An 18887-nucleotide genomic window follows, 5' to 3' on the forward strand; every position below is an offset into this window, starting at 1 on the left:
TGTTGCATAAATAAATGAATGTTTTGTCCAAAATGCAAAAGAATAAAGAAGTTTTGCACAAGTATATAAAAATAGGCATATAGTCAATCATTCACAAATAATTTTTTAGTACTTGCAAGCATCCAGTTAAAATACACATATTTTAAAAGCAAAATGCTCTAAGACTTTTATAGAAATAAAAAATAATTTTTAGAATGTCAATAAAACATTTAACTATGGAAAACCTCAATTTTTCCCTACTTTTTTTTTTTTTAACTTTTGTTTGACAAATTCTGGGGCTCATTTAGGAAGAAACACAATTACTTTCAAGAGCTACATTTATGGACAAAACTTTTTTTTTTTATTTTTTATTTTTTTTATTTTAGATGGACACGGTGGCTCACATCTGTAATTCCAACAATTTGGGAGCCCAAGGAAGGCAGATCATGAGGTCAGGAGATCGAGACCATCCTGGCCAACATGGTGAAACCCTGTCTCTATTAAAAATACAAAAATTAGCTTGGCATGGTGGTGTGTGCCTATAATCCCAGCTACTTAGGAGGCTGAGACAGGAGAATCACTTGAATCTGGGAAGCAGAAGTTGCAGTGAGCTAAAATCGTGCCTCTGCACTCCAGCCTGGTGACAGAGTGAGACTATGTCTACAAAAAAAAAAGAAAGAAAAATAAAAACTTTTATGAACTTGGGAAGTAAGGATACCTCATGTTCCATTTGAATTATTGAGGATTTGAATCAAAGTAAAGATATTGATTCAGCAGAATGGATTTTCTATATCCTTAGCAAGGATTTTAAAAGAGAAAAGACTTGTGATGGAGCTTCTATTAAACCACTTAATGGAAAATCTTAAAAGCACAAGCTTTTAAAGTATTTAATGTCATTGTTTAACAACATTTATCCATCACTAGATTCTGTAGATGAATAAAAAGGAGCTTTAAATCAAATGTTTTATCAGAAAAAAAACCCATCTTACTTCTTTTGTAATTGAACAAATATAATAGAAAGTTAAGTTTATATAAAAGTAACATTTAACCTGTTATGAATGATGGAGAAGTGCTAAATAAGAGAAACATCCAAAGACTACTGTACCATCCTATATTGTATAATGTATTGAGTGAAGAAATACGGTGATTTATAATACAAAGTAGCAGCAGTCCTTTGTATTGCTCATATTACAGTCTTTGGTTGAAAGAAAAATAAAATGTTTATAATTTTATTTGTTCACAAAATTACTTCCTATGAGTACTCCCATTTATTCATTTGGCAAACACTTACATAATTTCTAAGCCATACAAAGAACAGTGCTAGTACTCATTTCTATGCATTGTTTTTTCACTAGAATTGTACCATTGTAACATTATAATATTTTACATTGTGACATTCATATTGCAACGCCTCAAGATTAGTTATTAGTCTTAAAGGTGCTGCTGATGTTTAGCATATTCTTAGGAATTCATGCTTATCAGAGCAGAGATCATCTTTGTCTTGTACAATGACTTCTGGACCTCAGTTGAGTAATTGTTGAACAACAAATGAATAATGGCCTTTTAAATATTTTCCAACTAGTGGTTAAGTCTGTTACAAAATCAAATGTACTTGTCACAACTATCTTCTAATAATAGTAAATATTAATCAAATACTTGGTAAATAATATGCATTGATGTAAATGCTCTGTATGCATTAGCTCATCAAACTCTTATAAAGTATACCAAAATTTTGATTGCTCTCCTCATTGTACAGATTAAGAAACACACTCAGAGCAGTGAAGCTAACACTTACCTTACCTTTGTTTGACCCCTTTTCTACAATATTTTTCTTTTTTTTGAGACAGAGTTTCACTCTTGTTGCCCAGGTTGGAGTACAGTGGTGAGATCTTGGCTCACGGCAACCTTCACCTCCTGGGTTCAAGCAATTCTCCTGCTTCAGCCTCCTGAGTGGCTGGGATTACAGGTGTGCACCACCACACACACCTAATTTTTGTATTTTTAGTAGAGGTGGGGTTTTTCTATGTTGGTCAGGTTGGTCTCCAACTCCCGACCTCAGGTGATCTGCCTGCCTCTGCCTCCCAAAGTGTTGGGATTACAGGAGTGAGCCACCGCTCCTGGCCTATCTTAACCATACTTCAATGAGTTTATGTTTTCTAGTCTCTCTTAGACTACAATAGCAATTGATGTTTTTCATACTATGTTCTGTTAAATTCTTCAAAATTAACTTTCTCTATCTGGTTAAATTAGCACCCAGCTCAACACTTGGACTCTACACGATCTGCATATTGTATACACTCTTATCTCTCTCTCACATTTTTTTCCTCATTTACAGATAAAAATATTCTTTTTTTTTTAATCAAAATCAGAGGACTACATATAAGAGAGGGAGAGACAGAGAAGAAAAGAGTAAAAAAGAGAGACAGAAAAAGAAAGAAACCAAAAATACAGTTTTTTTTTCTTTAAGAAGGAAAGAAAGAGAAAGAATGAAGAAGAGGAAGAAAAAGGAAGAGAAACAGAGAGAGAGAGAATGGTAGTATCGCTTTCTTGCCCAGGCTAGAATGCAGTTTAGTAATGGGTATTGAAAACCTCTTTTATACCAATAATTATACTTAATGATGTAGACAGGAAGGAATAAGGGAAGAAAATAACAAACAAGCAGCCAACCAATATTTCATTTAAACCTACGAAATGCTATGCTATTACTGAGGAGTGATTTACTTCCAATTATGTAGTCACTTTTGGAACAGGTGTGAGGTGGTAATGTATGTTTTGTGTATTTGAAGTGGAGAGTTCTATAAATGTTTATTAAGTTTACTTGTTCTGGGTCTGAGTTCAAGTCCTGGATGTCCTTGTTAATTTTCTGTCTCGTTGATCTATAGAATCATTAGCTCTTGTTGCATTGATCCTATTGACATTATGTAATGTCCTTCTTTGCCTCTTTTGCTCTTTGTTGCTTTAAAGTCTACTTTATCAGAGGCGAGAATTGCATCTCCTGCTTTTTGTTTATTTGTTTATTTTTACTCTGGTTGGTTGGTAAATCTTCCTCCTTCTCTTTGTTTTGAGTCTTTGTGTATCGTTGCATGTGAGATGGGTCTGGATGCAGCATAGCAATGGGTTTTGGCTTTTTATCCAATTAGAATATATATAAGTTTAATACTGGAATTTGATGCTAGCTGGCTGTTTTGCTCATTAGTTGGTGTAAATTTTTCATTGTGTTAATCCTCTTTGCTTTTTGATATATTTTTGGAAAGGCTGATATTGGTTGTTCCTTTATATGTATAGTGCTTCTTTCAGAAGCTCTTGTAAAGTAGGCCTGGTGGTGGTGAAGTCTCTAAGTACTTGTTTGTTCACAAAAGATTTAATTTTTCCTTCGCTTATAAAGCTTAGTTTGGCTGGATATGAAATTCTGGGTTGAAAGTTCTTTTCTTTAAGGATGTTAAATATTGGTCCCCACTCTTTTCTAGCTTGTAGGGTTTCTGCTGAGAGATCTGCTGTAAGTCTGATAGGTTTCCCTTTATGGGTAACCTGACCTTTCTCTCTGGCTGCCCTTAGTATTTTCTCCTTCATTTCAACCCTAATAAATCTGGCGATTATGTGCCTTGGGGTTGGTCTTCTTGAAGAATATCTTTGTGGTGTTCTCTGTATTACCTGGAGTTGAATATTACCCTGCCTTGCTAGGCTGGGAAAATTTTCCTGAATGATATCGTGAAGAGTATTTTTCCAACTTGGATTCATTCTCTTCATCACATTCAGGTACACCTATCAAACGTAAATTAGCTCTTTTCACATAGTCCCATATTTCCTGGAGACTTTGCTCATTCCTTTTTATCCTTTTTTCTCCAATCTTGTCTTCTCATTTCATTTCACTGAGCTGGTCCTCGACTTCTGATATCCTTTCTTCTGCTTGATCAATTCAACTGTTTAAACTTGTGCATACTTCACGAAGTTCTCGTGTTGTGTTTTTCAGCTCCATCAATTCACTTATATTCCTCTCTAAATTGTCCATTCTCATTAACATTTCGTCAAACCTTTTTTCAAGGTTCTTAGTTTCTTTGCATTGGGTTAGAACAAGTTCTTTTAATTCACAGAAGTTTCTTAGCACCCACCTTTTGAAACCTGCTTCTGTTATCGGAACACACTCGTTCTCGATTAAGCCTTGTTCCGTTGCTGATGAGGAATTGCGATCCCCTGTAGAGGGAGAGGCATTCTGATTTTGAGTATTCTCTGCCTTTTTAGGCTGGTTTCTTCCCTTCATTATATATTTATCCCTCTGTCGTCTTTAATTACCGACTTTCTAACTAGGTCTCTGAGCGGATGTCCAACTTGTTGATTCCCAGCGCCGAAATCTGAGCAATCCACTGAGCCGGCCAAAACAGTGGTGTTATTGATGGTGCTTTTCTGCCCAGGAATCTCCGGACTCTGCACCAAGAACTGCCGTGCTGAGGCGCCAGCAAAACTGCCGTGCCGGCCACAAGAGTCGCTCTGGTAACCCGTGGGGCTCCTCTGCTGGGAATCTCTTGGTCTGTGAGCAACAAATATTCGTCTGAAAGTGTGGCATCCTCTCATTCTCTGCACTTTCACTGGGAGCTATGAGTCTGAGCTGCTAGTGATCAGCCATCTTGGATCTCTCCCTCAAAAATATTCTTTTAAAATACACTCTTATTTATAAAAATAGGTTTTTCTTATTCACAAACTCTTCTCATCCACAAATAATATAAAAAATATCTCCCCACAGCAAATTTGTTCTAAGGGAAATTTAGATATTTTAAAGTGTCTAACAGATGAAAGATTTGTGAATCTTTGCCTTATTGCAATATTATTACATAAGATTTCCAAACTAAATTTATGTAACACTCATAAAGATCTCTTGGTACTTAAAATTAATACTAAAGAAAACTATGCATCAACTCACCATCGTGAAGTCACTTTTGGTTTATTTTTAAAAAGTGGTTTTTATCTGAGGGTTATTTAATCCCCTAACTATGTCTGAAAATGTCTGAAGACATTTTTGGTTGTTACAATGGAAGGAAGAGGAATGGAGAATAGTAATTAACACCTAATGAGTAGAGGCCAGAAGTGCTTCTAGACATCCCACAGGGCACAGGACAGCCCCCTCACCAGCCCCTCACAAAAAAAACAGAATTCTCTGGCCCAAAATGTCAGTAACATTTTTATCTATTTACATTTACTTTATCCATTATCTATTTTTTATTTGTCTTTCTATTTGTCTGTCTATCTCTATCTTCTTTGTTACAACAGATTGGTAACTACTAGAGGACTGTGACGCTGTGAGCACTGATATGAGCTGCTTATGTTCTCTCACATCATGGCTTACTACTGAAAGGAAATAAATGCTTAGTACTCTGAGTAAGACCATTATGATTATCTCCTGAAATGAAAAGCTGTAAATCAAACTCAATCCACAACTCAAGTTCTACCACTTAATAGTGGCACTGGGCTTGATACGCTAAGTGGTAACAGTCCTCTTTCAGTTCCAGCCCTATCTGATACTCATTTTTCCTGGGTACAATTGTGTTTTTCTAAGATATTTAGTTTATTTTTCTCATTTGTAACTTTGTAGTAAAATTCTCACTTTTCATTTAACTCACATTTCTTAATGCTGAAAATTATCAGCATTCTTCAAGGATGTGTTAAAATTCTTTCAATTCTAGTGACTGCTTTAGTGGCAATCTTTCATTTATTTGAAAAATATTTATAAATCACCATGCATACAAGGCATAGTACCACAATTATACAAGTGTTATACATCTGCAAAAAAAAGCAACCCATAGGAAGATAGTCTTAATAAATAAGGTAAATAATATATAGTTCAAAATGATGCAAAACTCAACACTGCAGGCACCATAGTACTTGGATGATGTATTCTGGGAGTTCTCAGAGGGATAGATTATACACATTTGTCAGAAGCAAAGAAGATTACCTAGAAAAGTGGCATTTAAAATAACTCAGAGAAAACACAGTATTTGATCTGGTAGAATTTTTCTAGAGGGAAAGAAAAGAAGAGATTTAAGGCAAAGGAAAAATGAACAAAATGTTGTATTAAAAATGTTGGCTATATATGAGGCATCTAGAAATAATGTAAAGCATAGAGTGGATTATTAGGAAAAAAGTAATTGAGAGCAGCATTATAGGGGGTTGGTTGCATTTTCAAAGCCTTGAATGTCAAGCTGAAGATTTTGGACATTATATTAGAATTAATAAGAAATTATCTCTCAGGTTTGTAAGTATCAGGTTAAGAACCAATATTTAAGAAGATATGTTTGGCAGTGTGTAAAACTGAATGTATCTGGCAGAGGAGTAGAAGCAATGTGTCTCTATCATAAAGCTGGGCCACAAGGAAGACCTAAAAGAGAAGCAAAAGTTGCAGTAAAAGTATAGGTAATAAATGCATCACCACTTTTGTTCATTTTAATACATAATTTTTTTCTTTTGGACAGTGTCTTACTTTGTCACCCAGGTTGGAGTGCGGTGGTGCCATCTCAGCTCACTGCAGCCTCAAACTCCTGGGCTCAAGTGATCTTTGCACTTCAGTGCCCAAAGTAGCTGGGACTACAGGAACATCCCACCACACATGGATAACTGTTTTGTATTTTTTATAGAGACAGGGTTTCTCCATGTTGGCCAGGCTGGTTTCAAACTCCTGAGCTCAAGTGATCCACCTGCCTTGGCCTCCCAAAGTGCTATGATTACAGGTGTGAGCCATTGTGTTGACCCATACATTTTTATAACTATTGACTCTATGGTGCCTTCCATAAAGTTCTAACTATGTTTAAGGAATATTTTATAATTTGTATTATTTCTTTATTAGAGGTCATCCAAAAAATTTTTAATTTTAAAAATAGGTTTGAAATTCGCTTACCTTACAATTATGACATGAAAACATTGAATCATCATATAAATCTAAGATACAGGATAAAATTAATGGCACTATATTTCTTATATTATGAGAAATCTTGCTACTTCAGCATACTAGGTGTTACTTTACCACTAACTCATCAATTATCCCCAACTATGATAAAAAGAATAACATAATAATAAAGTGGATATATACAATTATGGAAGAGTGAAAATAAAGTAGCAACTAGCCACATGTGGCTATTTAAATTTAAATGTAATTCAATTATGATTAAGTAAAATTTGAATTGCATTTCCTTAGTCACAATACTCACACTTCAATTGCTAGTAGCCACATATAGCTGATTATTGGCTACTATCTGGACATAGAGAACATTTATATTATCACGGAAAGTTCTATTGAACAATGTTGGGGTAGAAGGTTTATGCAAGTGATATAAAATCATCACTGTTATCTAATCCCTATGTGTTTATACGATTGCCCAGGTTTTGGCTTTTTTTAAATACATATTTAAAAGAACTACAGAAACAAAAACACCATATTGCAGTTCTGTTTGCTACTGTGTAGGTTGTTTTTGCTTTCATGATATCAGCTAAGAACTCAGAATTTTTCATTTTCTGCCTATAATGGCAAGAGAAGAAAATTAATAAAGACATCTCAAAATGGTTAGAAAAATTTGAAGATAAATATAAAAATACTGGAGCTCAAGCCTCTTAAAATGACAGTAAAACAAGTTTTCACTTTTGATACTCTAAATAAATTATATCAAGCTCAAGAATTGATGATTTGGAACACTTTCTAATATAAGGAAGGACTCCATTCCACAATATTGCAAACATACAATTTTGCTAAAAGGAAAATATGACAATGTTCTTTTACCTTTTATGATTTTTGAACATAAGAATTTACTTTACATAGTCCATAAATGGAAACATGTTGAAAGTATTTGGTGATGAGGAAATTTTAAGAATATATTTTAGTTTTATTTTAATTGCTTTTTATAAATCTAAAAATGAAAATGTTTTTCAATGATGGAATAAAGATATGTTATCCTTCTGGGTAGCATTATGAGCAATCAAAGTTTTTTTAAAGCATTGCATTCTGACAATGCTAGTGAAAGAAGAACTGAAAAGCAATGATAAGATAGGACACAGTAGAGATGTATTTTGAAGCTGGACTCATTATTTACCAGATGGGTTTATTTCAGGATCATGCATTAAAATTATTGCTCAGTTTTGGTATATATATCATTAAAGCCAGAGACATATGTAAAAAAAATCAGGTTTTTTTGCTTAAATGTTGTATTAAAAGTTCTAATAAAATTTTTCACTCTCCTTTTATTATTACATCTGTACATCATTCAAAAAATGACTTAGAATATAAAACAAAGAAAAGTTTGGCCCACATAGCAAGTAATGGTTATTTTGTGTCCTGATGCATTGAGGATTAACAAAGTTTAATATATTGATTAATCATGTTTTAAAATGTGATAAAAATTGTAACAATTTATAATTATAAATTAACAAATATAATGTAATCACAATATAGAAGAAGAAGACAGGAAAGAAGGAGAATGAAGGAGAAAGAAGAAGAAATAAGACAAGAGAAAGAAGGAGGAGAAGGAATAGGAAGAAGAGGAATGTGCAGCAGCAGCAGAATCATCTGAGGATTGACACTACCCAACTTCAAGACACAGTATAAAACTACAGTACTCAAAACAGTAAGGTATTGGTGAAAAGGAGACATATAGAACAATGGAACAAAATAGCCCAGAAAGAGACCCAAGCAAATATAATCAATTATATAAGGGAGCAAATACAATTCAATGGAGAGAGGATTGTCTTTTTAACAAGTGGTTCTAGAACAACAGGACATTCACATACAAAAACATGATTCTAAACACAGATCTTACACCTTTCAAAAAATTAATTCAAATTAATCATAGATCTAAGTATAAAACACAAAACTATAAAACTACTACAAAATAACATAGGAGAAAATCTCAGTGACCTTAGATTCAATGATGACTTTTTAGATACATTAAAAGCACAATTTATGAAAAAGGTAATTTGTACTTAATTAAAACTAAACATATTTACTTAGCACAAGACACTGTTAAAAGAATGAAAAGATAAGCCACATACTATTAAAATGTATGAAAGATGTATCTAATAAAGGACTGGTATCCAAAATACACAAATAAGTTTAAAAATGCATCAATAAGAAAACAAATAACTAAATTTAAAAATTAGCAAAAGATCTAAACTTTTCCAAGGAATATCTTTGAATATTCCAAAGATACACAGCAATAAAATAAACATATATGAAAGTAATATCATATATCATTAGGAATTATAAATTAAAATAACAACGAGATATTATTACACACCTATTAGAGAGACTAAAATTCAAAATACTGACTCACTAAACACTGGCCAGAATGGAGCAACAGAAACTCTCCTTTATTGCTGATGGTAATGCAAAATGGTTTAGCCACTTTGAAAGCTGGCTTTTACTTTCAAAAGCTAAATATGGTCATGCCATACAATTGTACAATCAAGATATTTGTACTTATCCAAATGAGTCTGCACAAAAACCTATGCATGATGTTCCTAGCAGTTGTATTCATAATTACCAGAACTTTGAAGAAACCAAGATATTGTTCAATAGCTGAATACATAAATTCTAGTACAAGCATACAATTGAACATTATTGAGCAATAAAAAGAAATGAATTATGAAGTCATGAAAAGATGAGTTCGAACCTTAAACGTATATTGCTAAATGAAAGAGGCCAGTCCAAAAGATTACATTGTGCATAATTCTGATTATATGCCATTCCAGAAAAGGCAAAACTATAGTCAGTAAAAAGATCACTGGTTACCAGGTCTTGTGAGAGAGGTAAAGTGAGATAAAGTGATGGAGCACAAGAGATTTTTTTTGGGCTGTGGAACTAAAGTGTATGATGTAACAGTAGATACATTACATTACACACAGGTCGAAACCCAGAGAACTATACAATGCAGAGTGAACCCCACAGAGTGAACCCTAATGTAAAGGATGGACTTTCCTGAACAATAATCTACAATATTGGTTCATCAGTTGTAACAAATGTACCACAACAATGCAAGATGTTAATAATAGGGGAAACTATAAGGCAAGTGGGGTGAGGGTGTATATGGGAACTCTGTACTTTCTACTCAGCTATTTGGTAAAACCAAAACTGTCCTTAAAAATAAAGTATATCATTTAAAAAACACCAGATTATTAGACCCAGATGTTAAATAGCAATTGTCATTTCCTGATATATCAAGAGCCAATCCAGTGAAGTCTAATACATTGATTTGTTAGAGTCATTTCCTCAACTATACATTTTTCTCATTTAAATTGTGTGTGTATGTGTGTTTGTATGTGTGTGTTTATGGTTTAATCAGAAAGTAGAACTACAAAAATTACAAAATATTGCACATTAAATATCTAGTCATTTTTAACAACAAAAAATACCTGTAACTATCTTTTAAAAATAGAGTAAGTTATTAAATTAAAAATTAAAAGTATTAGGTATTAATGTGACGTGTATGGTATTTTTACTTGTCACAGTCATTTATGTCTCATGTTTTATCCAGTTTTTATTTTCTATTAGACTGACTGAAAAATAATTTAAAAGATTCACTGGCATCTGTACTATACATACATTCTATAATTCTGGTGTTATGTTTTACTGCCTCTTTATGGAATTCATTTATGTTTTTAAAACAATTTTAAAGCTTCCAAAAGTTTTCTGAATACATACTTGATTATAAGCTTAATAAGGAAAAATCATTAGAGAGTATGGAGTATGTTATGTTAAATTTATATATATATTATATATATATACTTTTTTAAATTTGCAATTTCCATTCACAAATATAATACCCTCCTCAATGAGTTTTAATAACACACACACAAATTGTTATATACTAGTAATAATATAAAAACAGCACAATAACAACATTTTGAAACCTTGCCTTTAGAAGACTTAAAATACCTGGTGATTCAATTACTTTTAATATTTGACATACACAGGGCTGGATAAAATACTCTTATTTTTTATAAAAGAAAAAAAAGTTTGCCTCATGAGCAAAATATGCCAGTAATAAATAATGTTGGCAATATTATACATAAATGTATCTTCTCTGAAAAAAATTACAATTTGTTAGAATCTCAAATAGTGGTTACACACTAGGCTATCCTTATTGACATAATGAAATGCATCTCTTATTAAACAGCACAGATAACCTTATGATGCTACCATATATACCATTTCATTAGCTTTTTGAAATATCTTAGGTTCAATTAAAATTCTTCTAAGGGATTTTCAGGCATAAATGTGGCATTTGTTAGTCAAAAGAACACTTTAGTTCTAAAAGATGTAACCTAAATATAGTTTTCATTACACCTTTCCTGTTTCCTTTTATATGTTATGCCCTTGTACTATATATAATTTGTGGTAGACAAGATAATTAGATAATTAGCATTTCACAAATGAGATGCCAGATGAGTGAGGTATTTTATTTTGAATGCTCCTTGGAACATTTGCCTTCCTATCTAATAAGCCAATATAGCCTGAAACATTTAATGTATAATACATAGAACAGTAGTGAAAGTAAAGTGAATATAACTAACACAGGGTAATTTAAAATAAACTAACCTGGGCTAGAGAAATGTACAGGTTTGTGTAGGGTAGATTGCACAGATGGGAACTTTATCATTTTTTATAAGTGAAAATGGACAACAGTCAAGAATACATGGAATAAAATATCTCTGCCGAAGTCTAAGAAAAAAAGGAGGTAAAAACAGCTGAATTACAAAACTTTAAACCCATCTGTATTGAACATTTTCTACTATATTCAGAACTTTATTTTAATTGATTTTATTGGTTTGGAACAAAAGGAAGAACTGATCAAGCATATTTGCTGGTCCAGAAAAGTAGCAAAAAAGTACAGTGAATAATTTAGTTTCTCTGGGCACAAAGTAATTATCTTTAAAAGAGTGCAAGGCAAGGAAGGAATCTCTTTACAAATACTTCGAAACATTTTAAAAATTTAAGATGTTAAGAGAAAAACGGATTAACTTTATTCGTCATTTGCATGGTAACTAGAATAGAGATATAATCATCAAGAAGGTAAAGGTCAGGACCATCAATTGACCATTTAACCCCTTGAAAAGATATAATTTTAGTAACAAAGGGACCCACACATTTTTCTGCTATTTTAAATGTACATGATATATTTCTTACTTTCATTCATTATTAACCTAATTAATCTCATTTAAAGACAATTTTATTCAGCTTATTTTCATCTCTTCTTTCCTCCCTTCCTTCAGCCAACCATTTCTTCCTTTCCTTGTTGCTCAGATTGAATTTGTTTGGGTGTACATGCAAGATCTCCTCTACAAGCTATTTTAACTATTTATTGTTTTAAACATTAATAACCTTGATGTGTAAATAGCTACTCATTTTTATAAGCAAAGCCCTGTACTGTTAAAAGAACTACTAAATAAGCATTAATGATAGCATAAGATTTCATGATTGGATGAATTATATATATATTGTACTTTACTATACACACATTTTTAAAACTTTAACTCATTTTTCTATATTTTCAGTTCTGGGTTACAGTATTAAAATGCTTTTTCAGGGAAAAAGCACAAAGCACAATAGTCCAACAAATTTTATTTTTCTGTCTCTCGCACTTTTCATTTTCATTAAGTGTTATTTTTAATGTATTTTTTGTCCATGATACATATAGATAATGAATATTCTGTTATTTTCTTTTATGTGTTTTATGTAGAGTACTTTCTATGAGTGCAGATACATTATTTCTACTTAGAATTAAACAAAATGTGACTCATACAATTTGTTCTTCTGAAAATTAACTCACAAGTAAAAAGTTATTTTACAAAGAAATCTGTGTAAAAATAAAAGGACATGAATTTTCATTGATTAATTTTTAAAAATGGCTTTGCCCACTGCTCAGTTGTGAAGTTTGCACTTCCCTATTACGTAAAATCTGCAGGTATTTGTGATTAATTGTGAAAGTTCTGGTTTGCATTTTCTTAAGTTTCAGTTTTAAAAGAACTCTCTTACATCATACTGGCAGTATTTAAATATATGATTAATATTTTATTTTAAAAAGTGCTGCTCTGATATATTTTACAGGCTAAATTCATGTAAATTCTCTATCAAGATTACAGACTTAACACACTTAACCCCTAGAAATATAATTCCTCCTACTATACTTTTTTGTAATGCCTCTTGGCATTGTAACTTTAATTTTCTTATTGTTCACCAAACTTAGCTTTCTACAATATCATTGGATTTTTGTTTCAAATGTAGTTATAGCTGTTTCCATTATTGTAGGAATATGTATTTACTCTTTTGACTTACCACTGAAAACAATATCATCTCTGTGGATCTGAAATGCTAAATATTCCTTCATTTGGGTCAGTCTTGTAGGTTATTCATCACAAGAATATTGTCAAACAATGGAGAAATACTAAACTTATGCTCCATAAATCCTAGATTAACCCACCTTCTTCCTTTCCAAGACGGAGCTCTACTTCCCCCTTCTCATTCATGGAAAGTTCCATATTATCTAGATTGTACATGTGCATCTATATGCAGCCATGATCTACTGTCTCTGGAAACAACCATTGAGATGCTGTTATCATTATTCTAAGATGTTTATGAAGACCACACCAATTTTCTCAATTTGCTCTAATTTTGATGCTGACTGTTGCTCAATGTCTCCTCTCTACCCTCTACTCATTTAATCTCCGGGGAATGTGCTGCATGCTTAAAGAAACGTTTAGCATTATCATCAGTTAGTTTTAATTAACTTCACATACTTGAATGATGGTATGCTAGATGCTAGGAAAATAATTTAAATAGATCTGGTTTCTGCCTTCTAGCCATTTACATATTAAACCATGATAGAATGAGATGCTATTTTTAATTGGCTAGCCATGAAAAGTATAACATTTTTAATGTAAAAGTTTCTTTAAAAATTAGGTAATTCAATTTCCTTCCTCCATGAAGTTTTACTTATTCATGCATACTGAAATATGGTTAATAGCTAAAATGCTCAAGAATTGTATAATACTTCCATTTTGGATTTCCAAAGTAGTGAAAATTACCTTGGCGGCTGACATATATAGACTAAAATATTCTCACCAAACAATTTTCCAAAGTGTATAGAGTAATTAAATAAAGGTAGTCTGTCATTGTGGGGTGGAATAAGACAAAGACAAGTTCATGTTATGACCAGGTGTGAAACAAGACAGAGACCAGGACACTCAATGATCACAAAACATAGCTTAATTAATTATTGTATCTTTATATAGCCAAACTACAATATTCCCATTTTTCAGCTAAAGTTACTCATACACCCATCACTGACATGCTCCTAATCCTGAGAACACACAATCCAGAGCCTTTTTAGAATACCCAGCATAAGCCCAAATCCTATAACAAGTCTCTTCTGTTTCTTACCTACACTCGGAGCATCATCTAGTATGTTTTCTCCTTTGTCACAGCAACTTAAATAAATCTAGTTTTGCTTGACTCTTGTTAGATTTCTGATGATCTGTGACTGGCAGCGGTCTTCAGTAGTTCTTACGATTTATTTATATTGTTTTATTTGATTATATGTTGGAATTTATAGTTAAGCAGTCAACTACTATATTAAATTTAGTTTTACTTTGCTTTGTATGTAAATATAAGAGTTTAAATTAAAATGCTATTGATCCACGTCCTCTAAAAATATTGTTACACAATTTTTCGTATTTTGAGAGACCCATTGATGAAAGAAAATGAAATAGAGAAAGGAAGGCAATTGACATATATTCAGTCTATTAAATGGCATGATCTTGAATTAAGTTGTCTCCTTACAGGAATTAATTCTCTAGCTTATCATCACATCTTCACAGAAATGACTCCTCTAGTTTATAATCAAAATTCAACCAGTTTCAGTAATTTTCCCAAGGTCAAAATACAAATAAATGTCAAACTTGAGAGGTAATCTCCATTTGGGCTTTAAATATGCTTCTTTCTGAATTTGCTTCAAGGAGAATAGGAGGTAAATTACTAATACTAACCTAATATAATTGAAATCATTTAAACATAATATTTTCAATAACTACTAAACTAAGAAGAATTAAAAATCTATGATCATATTATATAGTCAGCTTTATATCTTCCACATAAAAGGTAACCAAAAAAAATTCTAGTTCACCTGGCAATTCCCCAGTCTTTTATCCTAACAGACTCTATTTTTCTCCTAGTCCACATTCTCTACTCTGGTCTCACTGGCACCCTTGCTATTTCTAGAAATAAAAACAATAAACATGCTCCTACCTCAGGGTCTTTGTATTTGCACTTCCCTCTGCATTACACCCATACACATACTAGCTTTCCCTAATCTCCATTTCCCTTTCCTTACTGCCCTCCTCTGCTTTATTTACTTTGCATGGTACTTATCAATATGTAACATGTGATACATTGTATTTATTTATTTATTTTGTCATCCCTACCTAGAATGGATGCTGTAGGAGAAACGAAGTTTGTTAGTGATAGTGGAGGTGATTATTTTGACCCTTGGAGGCAAACTCAGTTTGTTTTGTGTTTGCGTTTGTTTGTTTGTTTGTTTGTTTGGTCGTTGCTGTAACCCCAGCGCCGAAAACAATGTCTATTACATAGTGGCAACTAAAAAATTATTGTTGAAATAAATAAATGAAAACAAAATGCAATGAAGCATAGTGGAACAGTACTTAGAATTTGGCATTTTAGGATTTAATGTAATTGTACATCACACACAAATTCTAAGCTCAAGCTATAATTTTATCACAAATAGAAAGAGAAAACAAAAATCTTCATTATCTGGAAAAATCAATCAAATACTACAATTCAGAATATATTATCTCCTATCCTCTAATTTTTTGCATTTCATTTTACATATTTCAATTCATTCACTTTCATTTTGATTAGTATTTTTAATTGTCTACTAAAACCTTGCTAAGTACTAAAACTGCCATGATTACAAGTCTGCCATTTGCTAGTTGTGTGAGTCAGCCTCCATAATCTTCAGGATCCTTGTGTGTATCTTATGACTAATGAGAGTAGCTACTCATCAGGCTATTATTAGTAACTGAGTATGCAGTGACACAATTCCAGCAAAGCATTTAGCACTGCCCCTGGTCTATTAGATACACAAAATTAATCTTGTTCTTCTTAATTGTGGATAACGATGATGAAGTAAACATAATAAATATGCCCCTATATTTATACAACATTGTAAGCCATATAGAGGGTAAAACTAGTCTAATTTTAAAAACATAGCTGAGAAGCCATATTTGCACAGCATAAAGTTATTTTAATATAACACTGTTCATCAAGGCCATCTCAGATTACCAATTCTTAGTGACTTTGCCCAAATTGCCACTGTTTTCACCCCTACCCTTAGGTGCACACATACATCAAGCCACAATTTGGAACACAGTCAAGAGTATTTAACTGGTACATTTCCTTCATTTTTCCTTATTGTCAAGAATAAATCTCAGACAAGGGGTGTTTTCCTTTGAACCTAATTAATATTAGTGAGTGTAGTTTTACTTCATTTTGCTGCACCTTCACTATACCTTCAGGTAGTTTTGAAATGATTTTAGATGTAGATTAAGAGATTGGCTGCTGAGATAAAGAAGGGAGAAGTAGTGTTTACTTACAGTGTATTTCTAGCACCTGCATGGCTACCTGAGGGGTGGCATTGAGGGATTCATGATCTACTCTGCAGATTACTGCCACTCCATCATCACTCCGGTCCACTCGGAAGTCCAGTGTGCTACTGACAGTGAAAGTCTTGCGATTTGCATCCTCTTCTTTTAAATATTTTACATCTGAAAATAAAATACAAATTTTAAAATGTGATGTCTTTCAAAATAAAACAGATTTCATTTACTCAAGATAATGGAAACATCTTCTCCCTATCTTTATCAATTTTTAACAAGCAAATAGTTGTGATTTTAACATTTAATCTATTTCAATTCAATCAAATAAAAACACAATTACTTTAAAAATAAATTCTGAGGGTTAAATCCAGAAATACGATAAAAGGGTAGGGCACAGCAATTTTATTTCTTTGATTGCAGACTTAGATTATAATCAGGTACAAGATACTCTTACATACTCCATTAAAAATGTATATATCTTACAAAAGTAGTCTTTCTTTTCGGTTAGCTTTAAGTTTTACTAAAACACAATCTTAATTTTCTGAGCCACAAGCACAGTTGGGAAGGGCAAATTTACAACTACCTGGTTATGCCTAAAAGAAAATACAATGCATTTGAAATATAACATGAACAATATGAGGTGAACATAAATTGCTAAAGAATACTTAGGATGAGAAAGTTGTCATCTTTGGAAAGAAAAGCAGCACAATCCTCTGAATATTTTGAATACTTAAGTATATATTTCCAGCAAATTTTACATCGAGATGAATGTTCTTCACTTGACTGAGGAATTTATTTCAGCATGAATAAGAGTGCTTTCTACGAGATGTGAATTCACTTATCGATATTTAAACTTACTGTGCATGATTTAGATCCACCATTAAATGGTGCACTAAGGGAGTATTTGTTCTTTGTGGAAAACAGGTTTAATAACATTTTCACTTAATTTGTAATTTCTCAAGTCTGAAATAGCTGATAAGAAGGGGGCAATTTTAAAGGTTTAGAAATCAAACTGACAGGCTAAGGTTAAAATATCATTATAACAAGATCTTAAATGTAGTTGGTGGAAGAATATATTCGGTTTTCTTACGCTTTTTGTCATTTTCATCATTCAGTATCAAACATTGATATTGTCAGGAAATAAGTCCTTTCACATAAAATACATAGAGTACTTAATTTTAACATATATTATTTTTAAAATATTTTAAAATATATTAATAACAAAATGAATAATTTCAGTTATTCTCTATCTTTGTGCCTTATGCAAAGACTGGACTTTTAAAATAATATTGGATTTGATGCAATATTTGGTTAATAGACATAGGCATAGTTCACTGATTTTTACTAATTTCAGCAGAAGTATGACTTTATCACATAAGACAGAAATAAAATACATATTAGTAAAAGATAAAATAGATAGATGCCCTATGTCTTGTTCTTGAAAATATGTTTACATTTAGGTTCACATATTAGGGGAAAATGAGCTAATTAAGATTTTTACCACGAAAATGTTTTATGTATATTAGGCAATTTTGGAGAATAAGAAAATCTCTAACATTTAGAAAGGAGAACAGAAGCATGAAATCTCAATTCCATCTTTTAACTGCAAATAAATCACACAGGATACAGAACTTTATGCAGAATATTTTATAAACGTGTCTTATGAAATATCTCATCTCGTTTTTACTAGTCATTTACTAAGATTTTTGCACTTGAAAATTAGGTACAATTCAATTTTTACAATATTGAATAAAAGATACAATGACCTCCTCCTTTCAGCCAAAATATATCAGAATAATTCTGATGCATTTATTATTGTTTGCTTATATTTAAAAATTATAAGGTTCTTTTAATTTTTAGTCTCATAGATTTATACAAATATGTTTCCTCACTTTGACATTTATTTTCTTTTTTTATAACTTGATTCCTAATGTTTACTTGTTCCTAGCTCTAAGCAGTGTCAGAGTAAGAAAATATTGATCACTTGACAAACAATTTTTATAAATATGCTACACAATATATGAGAAATTATTCCAAAGTGATACTGCTGGTTGTTTAATTTTTATAACAACTGCACTTGAAGAACTCACACATCTGCTTCTTTTAGCCATTTCCCTTCCAAAAGTAGCATATAATGTAATATTAATTGGTCACATACAATCTGATAGCAATTGTATAAATCATAAAATTTTAATGAACTCATTCAAGAAAAATAAACAAAAGTGTAATCTGTCGATTTTAATATTGGCTTATGTGATAGATTATAG

General features: G+C 32.0%; 1 protein-coding gene across 3 annotated transcripts in view; it reads right to left on the reverse strand.

Moving 5' to 3' along the window:
• Positions 1 to 18887, reverse strand: part of CADM2 (cell adhesion molecule 2) — a 1089430-nt gene that overhangs the window by 126941 nt on the left and 943602 nt on the right. For all 3 annotated transcript variants that reach the window (XM_012454659.3, XM_012454658.2, XM_064380014.1), the window contains exon 6: positions 16618 to 16788. In XM_012454659.3, the coding sequence (XP_012310082.1) occupies positions 16618 to 16788 (171 nt within the window). The remainder of the gene's footprint in view (positions 1 to 16617; positions 16789 to 18887) is intronic.

The sequence above is a fragment of the Aotus nancymaae genome, unplaced genomic scaffold, assembly GCF_030222135.1.
Source record: "Aotus nancymaae isolate 86718 unplaced genomic scaffold, 86718_ANA_hifiasm-v0.15.2.pri h1tg000022l_1, whole genome shotgun sequence".
In the NCBI taxonomy this organism is placed as follows: Eukaryota; Metazoa; Chordata; class Mammalia; order Primates; family Aotidae; genus Aotus; species Aotus nancymaae.